Source organism: Nasonia vitripennis, chromosome 4 (genome assembly GCF_009193385.2).
Source record: "Nasonia vitripennis strain AsymCx chromosome 4, Nvit_psr_1.1, whole genome shotgun sequence".
In the NCBI taxonomy this organism is placed as follows: Eukaryota; Metazoa; Arthropoda; class Insecta; order Hymenoptera; family Pteromalidae; genus Nasonia; species Nasonia vitripennis.
This window is the reverse complement of record NC_045760.1, coordinates 1,056,286-1,068,972: the sequence shown is the minus strand read 5'-3', so window position 1 is coordinate 1,068,972 and position 12,687 is coordinate 1,056,286. Positions and strand designations below refer to the sequence as shown.

The following is a 12,687-nucleotide window of genomic DNA, read 5'->3' as shown; positions in this document are numbered from 1 at the left end:
TCCTTAACCACTACGCTCCTTACTCTCTTTCACTATTTCGTCGCAACCTGTTCATCTCATTAATAATACCTGAAAATTCTGTTCGTCGTCTCTGTCATTTTCGTCTCCTTTTGTGCCATGTCTCAATTTTTTTTATCTCCTACTCAATGCTCTTTGTACTTTGGCGCGGGGTTTTTCACTCTTACTTTTCAATGAAAACAACGTTCGCTCTTTCGCACGCTCAATTTTCTCGTTTGCAATGCTCAGATTTGTCGAGATCGTATAAAGTCGCTGCACAGTAAAATCCAGGCGCGTACGGAAAGATCGAAACTGCTAATTCAACGAGGAACGCCAGACATAGAGTCGCTAGATCCTTAACAATCGACGAATTGGCCCTTGGTTCACAATCCGCGAGAATTGAGGCCAATTTGTCGATTATAAGTGTATTATCGTGATCCGTGTTGCTGTAATAAAGCACACCCAAAGGCTGTATCGTTTTTGTAAGACAAAAAATGCGCGAAAAATGTACGAGAAGCGCCGTACCGCGGAAAGACCGCTGCATTCCTGCCGCGATTTACAAGATTATCAATCTCGATGAATTTAGAGAAAATCTCGCACAATTGTGACTCGCACGTGTGAGATATTGCATTATTAAGTAAAATACGAAGAAGTACGTTTGGTTTGATTTTTGTAACGGATTTTTAATGTTCAAGCTCGAGTCCCTCGCTTTCTGTACTTTTATTGTTTAACGCAAACAAAATATCCGATTTTGGTAACTTTTTTTTCAAGTAATGCGTGTAAATGATTGTAATTGTGACTCTAATATATGCCAGAATCTTTTTTTTTCGAAAGTGTAAATTATTGTATTAATCGTAGAGTCGTGTTTTCTTGTTGTACCATAGATTTTTAATATTATAATAAAACAGCAACGAGAAAATAAAGAGCGTTCTTTTTGAGAGAGCATTAGGACTTGTTTTTGTACTTTTTCCACTGATCGGCGTAACCTTGAGATTTCCTTTCAAATTCCAAATCCTGTTTTGAAAATCTAAAAGTGCCAATTAATAATCGAGAAACTTAGAAGATTACTCTACCTAATCATGATTACGATTTCGCGGTAATAGAAGATTCAATTAGCTTAACAAACTCATAACAATGAAAAATTTCTGACGAAATTCAAAACTAAAAATATGTACAAATGAAAAGTGCTTCCGATGCTTTAAAGCAAAAAATCTATATGCCCACCCCGCTGACAAATTATTAATTCAACTGCAAAGATATGAGTTCTCCTGGCACTTACATTTTGCGAGCAGGCCTTGCGGACACGGCTGGACGAGTGGAGGCAGCGTACACGGATTCTGGCCGATCAAATTCACGCGGTAGATCCGCACTATGTCCCTCCGAACCCTGAAGGTGGCAACAAACCACTCGGCCTTGTATCTTACGCCGACATAGCCGCAGGAAGGTCAAGATCGAGCTCTCGCCACACAAGCCCATACAAGAAAGCCAAAGAGGAGGCTCCTGCAACAGCTCGTGTCCAAAGTCAATCTGAGAGCAAGCCGGTGGCTCCATTGCGTAGCTCTACAAAAGCTAGCGAAGGTGCAGTCAAACCTCACGTTCTTGAAGCGAAGATCAAATCGACAATTCAAGCACAAACTCATGCAGAGACGCAAAAACAAAAAGCCAAAGATAATGCACAGGTGGAGAAGCAACAAAATAAAGGGAAACCAGAGACTGCTCCTCGTCGCGGAAGATCTCCTACAAGAAAGATGCCAAACAAACAGACCTCTAAGATTGCCGAAAGTGCAAAAATAAGAGTTCCTAGTGTACAAATAGAAGTGACCGAAGCTGAAGTGTCTAAAGTGCCAATTCACGCAGAAGAGAAACCAGAAGTAACCGAGAGTCACGCAGAAAAAAGTTTAGCTCCTCATGAAGAAAGACGTGGAAGATCACCAAGTCCAATATGGATTCCAGGATCAACGACGTATGCTGACGTATTGAGAGGACGATCCTCGAGAGCGTCTTCCGAGCCAGATGAAAGAGTGGATGAAATGGTTCATCTGAAAATGAAAGATTCTCGAATGGTTATGCGCGATCGTTCTCCAACAAAAGTTCAGGAGTCGCATGAGAATAAAGCAAATGTTCACGTGGAATCATCGATTATAGAGACTGTTTCCTATCAACCAACAGTTCCCTTGCCAGCACAAACGGCAATTTCAAGAACGGACATGGAAGTAACCAGTTGGGCAGATGAACCTCTCGAAGATTATAATACTTTAACTGAAACTACTGTACCACCGCAGCAAGAAATGTACAATTACATGCATCCAATGCCTGAACTAGTAGGGTTTATCAATTCTCCACTGAATCCGTTCCCAGTAAATACTTTTGTTTATGGCCAAACCCAGCCTGTACAACCATTAGATCCAATTGCTTTGAGAAGTTATGAAACTCATGTTCAATATGCGGGAGAACACTTTGTAGCACAATCAAATTATATACCTCCGGAAATTTATCAGCAAACTCGGGATGTACATGAATCTAATGTAACGACTAAATTTAGTAATGCAGAACCCATAATTTTGCCCCAGCGTAGTTCTGATACTCAATCAAATATTTCGTCGGATTCTAAAATATCCAATACTCTTATCAGTACAGCAGATACAAGTCATGCGCCTGCTGTGTCAAGTAAAACTGAACAAGTTTATAAAGAATCTACTAAAATCGCCGAGAGCAATGCAAACAAAAAACTCGACAAGAAAAACATACAAGAAGTTGAACGACAAACAAAAGCAACAGATAAACATGAATCGTTTGATCAAGTACAATCACAAGGATCATCGTTTTCATACGCACAGATGTTGTCACGAGGGTTGACACCTAGAGAACTGTCATCTCCAGCTTTTAAAGAAACAGATAAGATTGAAGGAACCCCAAGTGTAGAACACAAAAGTTCAAGCTCAGTTAGTGAAAAACCAATCTCTTCAATTACTGAAAAACAAGCTGATATTAAAGGGAAAACTGAGAATTGGGACGTAATAAAGAAAAAAGATGGCAAAAGAAAGCAGCATATTGAGCAACCATCTAAGAAAGATGAAAGTGTCAAAAACAGTAAAAAAAATAAAGCAGAAGCCCAGAAAGTTGAAAATTTACAATCGATCGAAAGACAATCCAAGAAAGATGCTGCGGCACCTCAAACAGTTAAATCATTAACTGAAAATGTAAATCAGATAAAATGTGAAAAAACTAAAGAAGTCCCAAGAGAAGATAGAAAAGATATTCATCCTGCAAATGTAGATAATTCTACTGAGAAAAAGAAAAAACAAAAAAAGAAGAAACAAGACAAATCGTCCGAAGATGAGATAGACAAAGCTTTAAAAGAAATCGAAGATATGGATAAGCATAAAACAAAAACTTTGAAGGACAAACCTATTAAAAACTTGCCCAAAAATAAAACTGATGTAGAAGCAGAACCTAAACATGAAAGTAATCTAAAAGAGACCCTTGCTGATAGGTCAACTCCCAAAGTTTCCAGTGAAGTTAAAGAATTAAAAACGGAGTCTAATACAGTAGAGAAAAATAATGTGATTGATCCAAAGTCCACCATGCAAGATGAAACTGCATGCGAAAATAATCAAAAATCAAACCTACAAGACCCTAATCAAAATATGTCTAAATCCAACAAAAAAAAGAACAAACAAGCCGCGAAAGAAAATAAACCTTTAACTGAAGAATTAAACATTGTTTCAGAACAAAAGAAACCAAGAAAAATGGGTGGTACTCTCAGCAGTGATCAGAAAAGTTCAAATGCAGAAATCAAAGAAAAAAATATAGAAAAGGTTACGGATAAATTAGCAAAAGACTGCAAAATTTCTGAAACTATATCTACTAAAACTAAACCCAAGATACAGGAATCCTCAGATAGTAAAAAATCAGAAGAAAATAAACTCATTTCTACGAAAAACGTTGGAGATTCCGAATCGAATAAAATTTCAAAGAAAAGCGAAGATTTGATTTCGATCGAAAAATCTAATGTAAATAAGGGATCAATAAAATCGAAGACATGCAAGAAAAACAAATTAGAAGAAATAATTTCAAAACCAGAGATAAATGCAGCAACGAAAACTAAAAAAATACCAGATAAAGACAACACTATAATAAAAGAAGTTTCTCTGATTGATAGTAAAATAACAAATACAAGTATTAAAACAACGGAAGCCGAAGAAATAAGTACGAAGGTTGAAAAGATCATAAGTTTACGGCCAGATAATGTTGAAGCTAATTTGACAACAACGTATATTGTATCGGAAACTTTACAAAAGAAAGAAGATTTGATACCTGTTTTAACTATGGAAGAAACAGAAACTAAGATATCAACTGGTTCTGAATACTCAATCATGGTTTTAGAAGGTGATGAAGAACCATTATTCGGCAGTGTGCAAAATAGAAAAAAGACTTCGATTAAAGCTCATGCTGAAGTAAATAAGCAAAATATAGATAGCGAACAATTTAACAAAGATTCTCTTGAGAAAAAAGAGAAAAATAAAATAAATGCAGAAGACACTAAAGTATCGCAGGATACAAGTGATAAATTGCCGAGAGAAACTTATATTAATGAAATAATTAAACCATATCAATTAGATTACCATACGTATGCAAAAGCTGAAAATGATTTACATCGTTTTTATAAGATAGAAAAAGTATTACAAGAGCCGCAACCATTAAAATCGTCTGGTGATACCAAAAGAGCTTTGAGTATTGAAAGGATTGTGCAACAGTCAAAAATGAAAGAACCAGAAAACAATATAAAATCTGAATCAACTATTTCATCAACTGAAATTGTCAGCCAAGAGCTTACAGTAGACGGAAAAGAGCTTAATACTAAATCTAAAGATTTGCCAGTAATAAATGCGCCTACAAATAGATTAAAAATTAAAGATGATATAGTTGGAAGCGGTATTCAATTGAAAGCTTCAGAGTTAGATTATCAACACATTTCTAATACATCTACGAGTCAAACGAGTTTAAACGTTCATCTGAAATCTGATGATACGTGGATGGATCTTTTAGATGAACCAATAACCATAGACGATGATTTTGATAGAGATATTTCTAATAATTTTAAGGAAGAACAAGAAACTGCAAAAGCAATTCAGCAACAAAAAACTAAAAAAGAGGAGCAACCTCAAAAACAAGAACCGAAGAAGCCGAAAACTAAAGAACCCGTCACTGATAAGAAAGGACCGGCAGAAACAGTAAGACCTCAAAATGATGACAATATGGTAGAAAAGTCTGAAAAAGAAATAGATAACAAGGAAACGATTCAAAAATGCGAGACTACAGTAGAACCTGAAAAAAAGGTGTCTCAGAATAAAAAACCTAAAAAGCAAGCGGTCAAGATAGAACTTGGAGAAAAAGAAATTAATAAAGAAAAACATTTAAATCAAGACAATAAAAAAGGATCTAAGGCACAAGCAGATGAGGAAGAAGAGACTCAAAAAGAGAAGACGAAAAAAAATGAACTCATAAAACAAGAAGATAAGAATAATGAATCTGAAAAACAACAAATACAGATAGAAAAACCTAAAAAACCATCTGAGATACAAATCTCAAAAGTCGAACAAGCTCTGAAACATACAGAAGAACTAAAGGGGAACGAAATCAAAGAATCAAAAAGACTTCAAAAAAGTAATGATGTAGACCAAATAGAAAATGAAAAAATACAGATTAAAGAAAAGAAATCGAAAAAGCACCAGCAAAAGAACGAACAGACACCTCCGGTAGAAATTCAATCTTCTGACAGTAATAATGAAAAGGTGATACTTAAAGAAGAACCCGTGCGACAAACGGCTAAGAGAGATAAACATATAAAACAAGACTCTAAGGAAGAAAAATCAGAGAAATTAGTAGCTAACAAGCAAGAACCAAAAAAACTAGACTTAGAGTCAGAAAAACGTAGAGAACAAATAGCAAAACCAGAACCTCAAAAGGACAAGAGTAAACCAGAAAAACGCGAGGAACAAGAAGATGAAAAAGAGCAACCTCAGAAAGAAGATTTAAATACACAAGCGCCTATTGCAAAAGTAGCTAAAAAGGAGCATTTCGTAAATAAGGAATCTGAGAAACAAATTACAAAAGAGGAACCACAACAACAAAAATCTAAAGAAAAAACTGAAAAGCAAGTAACCAGGAAAGAGGATATTCAAAAGAAAGAGTCTAGAAAAGGAAAATCTCAGGCTAAGGAAGAAGAAATTAAAGAACAAGAAAACATAAAAGAAGAAACTCTTAAACAAGTATCTCAGAAAGTAAAAGCTGACGAACAAGTAACTGAAGAAGAGCAAACCAAAATAAAAGTATTGAACAGAGAAAGAATTCAAAAACAGGAATCGAATCAAGAAAACTTTGAGGAAAAGTTAAATAAACGTGAGAAACCGGAATCCAGAGAACAAGTACCTAAGACAAAAGACCACCAGCAACAAGAATCTAGAAAAGGAAAATCTCAGAAACAGCAGGCTCATGATGACAAACCGAAAGAAATAGAAACACTGGAACAAGAACTTCAAAAGCAGGAGTCTCAATATGAAAAACTCAAAGAACAAGAAACTAAGAAAGAGGAAGCCCAGAAACAAGGATCAAAGGAGGATGAGTCACGAAAAAAAGAATCTATAATACAAAAAATGGAAGAAATCACTAAGAAAGAGGGGCCTCAGGAACAAGAATCCAAAAAGGGAAAGTCTAAAAAAAAACAGACTAAAGAAGATAAACCTGAGGAACAAAAGACAATGAAGGAGCAACCTAAGAAAAAAGAATCTAAAAATAAAAATGCTAAGGAACAAGTCATTAAGCAAGAGGAGCTCCAAAAACAAGAATCATCAAATACGGAACTCCAGGACGAAATAAATAATAAAAAAGAACCACAGACACAAGATACAAAAAAGGAAAAATGTGAAGTATTAGTTACTGATAAAGAGGATTCTTTAAAACAAGTTTCCAAAAAACAGAAATCTGAGGATAAAAATGACACTACGAAAGAGGAACCTCACGAATCTAAAAAAGAAAAGCTTAAAGGACAAGTAACTATGAAAGATGAAGATCAAATTCAAGAGTTTATACAGGTGCAAGCAAATATTAACGAACAAGTTACTGTAAAAGAATCGCAGTCTGAAGACTCTTCCAATCTAAAGAAAGAAAAAGATCAACTTCTTGAGATGTTAATAAAAAAAACTAGAAAAGATGAATTTAAACATACTTGCACAGACGATTGTGGAAGTAAACAAGGTAGTAATAAGGAAGAATCAGAAGCAAATAGTCAGTCAGATGTGCCAAAATCTTTACCAGCACCAGACGATTACTTATATAGAGAAATCAATTTAGATTTCCCAAAACCTAAGACAGATTCATCACCAAAAGGTCCAGAATGTTTATCAGGAGCACAACTATTAACTCCTGAATTTATTGACAACTTTATTGATAATCACCCTTGGAGTGCTGATCTTACTCCAGAAGAACAAGAAGAATTTGATTATATAATGAAAAATGAGACACTTCTATTAGATCTTCCACAATTCCAAAAACGTGAATGGTACATAGAAATAGAAAGAAGAGCAAAAGAAAGAAGAAAAGAGGAAGAAGAAAGATACACACAACTAATGAAAGACGAATTGAAACAAGAAGAAAAAGATGAACCGGACTTTGTCAAGGAAATTAAAGAAGTAGAAGCTACAATGGATTTTTCACAGTTACCAGAATTTAAAGAACTAGAGAAAGAATCTACACAGCCTGCATGGAAACCGGTCGCAGGTACATCTAAAAAACAATTGACCTCTGTTGAATCACAAAAACAAAAATTACCTTCGCCTACAGAAATTAAAGCCAAATCTCAGACAGAACTCCTTAAAGAACAAAAAATAGAAGATGCTTTAAAGTCAGATAATAAAGATTCTAAGACATCACAACAAAATGTATCGGCAAACACTGTAACAACAGTAAATCAACAAGATTCGAATACAACAACTAGTGGTCAAAATGAATCTAGTAAGGGAAAATCGAAAAAGAAAAAGCAAGGAAAACCGAAAAATAACACAGCAATACAAACAGCCGAAGTTAGTAAAGAGGATGTGATTATCAAAAAAGAAGAAAACGACAAAGAAGCAATAGTTGATAAAGTGTTGGAAAATACTCCGATTAAAACGATCAGCACTTCAGAAAACCAAACAGCCACTCAATCATTAGATTCTACAGATAAAACGTACGCTGAAATTGCAGCTACGTCCAACGAATTAGTTAAAATTGACAAACAATCAACTTACGAATGCCAAACTCAAACCATACTCGATAAAGTAGAAGTGAGAAAAGATGAACCAATTCTTAAAACATCGATTAATAAAGAATCGCTAACGAGTGCTAATGTTAATGATGATAAAACAGAAGTACTGCCACCAAAATCTAAAGCAGTTGAAGTAGATGAAATAGGTAAACTGTCTACATCGTACGCAGAAGTAGCAGCTAAAAAATCTTTGGATTTAGCAGATAATCTTCATTTAGAACAAAACAATACAGTTATTGAAACAAATACTAAACCATCAATTGAAGATAAAAGAGCTCTTCCACAAATACAAGTCGTTTCAGAGGAAGGACTCGAACCAATTGAAAACGTGGTTCAGGTAGACAATCAAGGATTTATGGAATTTGTTAATAGAAAGGAATTGCGTTCTCGACGTTCGCGATCACGCTCTCGCAGTTTGCGTAGATCCGATCATCATGAAAAAGACAAAATTGCTGATTCACCAAAGCCATTTGAAAACAAAAAAGAATCAATTACAAGCAAAGATTTGACAAAATCCTTAGTTAACATACCTGATGAATTATTTAAGCAAGAAAATGCTAAAAAAGAACGAAATATGAGCACTAATGTAAACGATAGAGACCTAAAAACAAGCAAGGAAGCTCAACCAAAAAATTCTAAAAAGGGACAGGATGAAAAATCAGTAGAGACACCTAAGCAACAAAGTTTTGAAAAAGGCAAGGGAAAACTGAAGCAGCAGAGTAAGAAGGAACAAGAATCTATAAAACAGTTTGACAAGGAAAAAGAAGAAAATTTAACAGTTGTAGAAATGTCAAAACATGCAAGTGTTGGAGAAAAAAATGACAACAAAGGTTTGGTACAATTGCAGAGTATAAAGAAAGAAAAAGTTAAAGAGACACCTAAGCCAACAAATCAAAAGGGACAACAGACTCCAAACCAAAAGCAACAACAAAATCTAAAGAAAGAAGAATTGGAGCAACAAGAATCTAAGATAGAAAAGCTTGAGGCCAAAATAGATCAAAAAGAACCTCAACAAGAAGAGTCTATAAAAGGAAAATCGAAAGAACGAATAACTAAAACGGAACCACTGAAGCAAGAGGGTAAAAAATCAAAAGCTACTGAAAAAGTACCTAAAAAAATAATAGTTGAGGAACAAAAAAATATAAAGGATAAACCTCAGAAACAACCGTCTCAAGAAGAAAACCGTGATGAACAAGGCACTATGAAAAAAGAGCCAAAGCTACAAAACACTAAAGTAGAAAAACATGAGGAAACAGCAGTCGAAACGGAAGCTAAATCACAAGTGTCTAAAATAAAGCAGCTAGAAGAACAAGTGGCTAAAAAAGAAGACATTCAAAACCTTGAGCCTAGAAAAGAAAATTTCGCACAACAAGGAATTAAAACAGATAAATCTGATAAACAAGTATGCAAAAAGGAAAAAATTGATGAAAAATCCAATAAAAAGATGGATCCTCAAAAACTTGATTCTAAAATAGGAAAATCTCAGAAACAACAGTCTCAAGAAGAAAAAAGCGATGTGAAAGTTACCGTTAAAGAAGAATATGAACTAAAAGATACCAAAAGAGATCAACGTAAGGAACAAGTAGCTAAAAAAGAAGAATCTCAAAGACGAGAATCTAAAAACCAAGAAGCCTTAGAACAAGCTTTAGAGCAAGTAGTTAATAAAGAGGTACCGCATAAAGAGGATTCTAAGAAAGATAAATTTCGTAAGCAACATAATAAGGAAGAAAAGCCCGCAAAACAAGCCGTTAAAAGAGAAGAACTGGGGAAACAAGAGTGTAACATTCAAAAACCCGAGGAGGAAAAAATGATAAAGGAACATGAGCAAAAGCAGTCTGGAAATAACAAGTTCCAAGAACAAGAAGATATAACAGAAGAATGTCAGAAAAAAGTTTCTAGAAAGGAAAAAGCTACAGAGCAAGTAGCTAAGGAAGAAGAATGTAAAATGCAAAAATCCAAACAAAAAAAAGAAGATGCCTTGGAGCAAGTCACTGTAAAGAATAAACCTCAGAAACAAGATTCCAAAAAGCAATCATATGAGAAACAGCAATTAAAAGAAGATAAATTAAAAAATCAAGTCACTATAAAAGAGGAAATTCAGCAACGAGACTCTCAAATTGGAAAAGTAGAGGAAAAAGAAACTCAACAGGATAAGCCCAAGAAAGACGAACCAAATGAAACAGTAGTTAAAAAAGATGAGCATCAGAAAAAAGAATCTCAAAATGAAAAATTTGTGAAACAAGTGGCTACGAAAGAAGAATCTAGAAAAGAAGAAGCTGTAGAGCAAGTAAGCAAGAAAGAGGAACCTCAGAGGCAAAATTCTAAGAATGAAAAATCGCATAAACAGCAGTTTAAGATAGAAAAACTAGAGGAAGAAGCAATTAAAAAAGAAACTCAACAGAATGAGACAAAGAAAGACAAACCAGAAGAACAAGCATCCGTGATAGAAAAATGTAAGAAAAAAGATCGCAAACAAGAAAAGTCTGAGGTGAAAAAAGTAGAACTTGCGGATCAAGTGACCAAAAAAAATGAAGTTCAGAAATGTGAGACTAAGAAAGAGCGTCAAAATGAAAAGGCTGAAAAAGAGAAACACACAGAACAAGAGATTAAGAAAGAAATAATTCAGAAGCAAGAAGATAATAAAGTAGAATCTATCGAACATGAAGTTCAAAAGATAGTAGCAGAAAAAGAAAATATACAAAAATCAGATGATTTATCAAAGAAAAAAGTTAATGAAAATAAGGATGAGCAAAAATGTAAGATTATCAAAACAAAGGCAGATGCGAACGCGGAATCTCAAAAATCAAGTAAATGTGAGCAAAATCGAATGGATGATAAGAAAATACCAATCGATAAGAATATCTCAAAAGTACAAGAAAAATTTCCAATCAAAGTTGGCGATAAAGGGTTTGAAAAGGAAGTTTCTAAAGCAGAGAAGAAAATGACATCAGATTTAATTAAAATAACAAGTCAACAAATAACGACAACTGAAGCAAATGATAGTCAATCAATGTGTACAAAAGCTACCTTGGTTTCATCTTCATCAGAGCTTAACGCTGGTCCAATAGAAGAAAAAATAAAAGATAAATACAATCATGATAAAGAAACAGTTAAAAAAGAAGAAACTCAAAAGGCTATAAAGCCTGTAACATTGGAGGAATCTACATCTACAAATGTTGAACCTCAGGAAAAATCAAACCAAACTTTGGTAGCTAAACCTTCTTTGAAATCCGATATTGAAAGTACAACAAAACCAAAAGTAACGTTTTATATAGATGATGAAATGGTTGTCGTTTCTCAAAACAAAATAAAACAAAATAAAGATACACCTGATGTTTTAAGAGGAGAAAAATTGGAGACACTACCTTCTTGGAGTATGTTTATCGCTGAAGAAAGTGGTTTTTGGCCTAACAAACATGCGTACGAAGAAGCAGAACGTGAATTATTTGAAGCACTTGCTCGAGAAATGAAAATACATAAAAAACAGCAAGCAGTTGACTCTTCTAAAAATGATTCTAACGATAAAGATGATCCTAGTGGTAACTCTGGAAAGGGCGGAAAGTCAGATAGCTTCAATGAATCACAATCCTCTAGTTCTAATAATGGAACCCCCCGTACTGAACGTTTAGTAGCGGATTTACCAGGCGGAATAGGTAGCTGGAGTGATTATAGCACGTATTTGTCCCTTGAAAAAAATGAACATTATGATGACGAACAGGAAGCACTTTCGGAGAATACTAACTTACCGAAAACTATTGATCCTTATCCTGATTCATCCAATTCATACTCCGATCGACCACTATCCTCTTCAGATCCTTACATGAATTTAGGTAAAAAGGCAAGCAGTTCTATAGGGATGCAGGATAACCTAGGTGAAACGGAGATTCATGACCAGGCTCTGAAGACCCAAGAGAATATAACTCTAACAATTAAGGTGCGAGTTTTCAGCGGGAAAACAAAAACCATACTGTGTATTTTATTACTTTGTTAATATACTCTTTAAGAATGTATATTAACAAAGGAAATTAAAAAATTTGCAGTTACTTATGATTAGCGACTCCAAATTTCAAATCGAAATACGATAAAACTTTTTAAAATTATTTTTTTGCTTTTTGTAATGATTTTTATATTGCTTACTTTTTTATTTATCGTAATTCGTAATTTTATTTTTTTTTAATGTGTTTGTATTATTTTGTTTGTTTGAAATTTATGTGCTAAAAATTCTTTTCAGCGGTTGTTTACTATATAAATTATTTTGCTTTATAAAAATATGTTTATTGCATGGACTATTAGATTAAAATTTGCCTATTTGTTGAATAAAATATTATTTGTTGAACATTCTATTTCTTTTAGCTTCTTTGAGTGTCACAAAATCTTCTCGTTGT

At 34.2% G+C, this 12,687-nt stretch overlaps 1 protein-coding gene across 14 annotated transcripts in view; it reads left to right on the top strand.

Moving 5' to 3' along the window:
* Window positions 1-12,687, top strand: part of LOC100123208 (nesprin-1) — a 98,187-nt gene that overhangs the window by 59,044 nt on the left and 26,456 nt on the right. For 9 of the 14 annotated variants that reach the window (XM_032599912.1, XM_016984956.3, XM_031929345.2 and 6 more), the window contains one exon: window positions 1,290-12,236. The exons of 1 other annotated variant lie outside the window; for it this stretch is intronic. In XM_032599912.1, the coding sequence (XP_032455803.1) occupies window positions 1,290-12,236 (10,947 nt within the window). Of the gene's footprint in view, window positions 1-246; window positions 943-1,289; window positions 12,237-12,687 lie in introns of those variants that run through there. 4 more of the 14 variants (XM_016984964.3, XM_032599914.1, XM_032599916.1 and 1 more) reach the window with 1 other exon arrangement.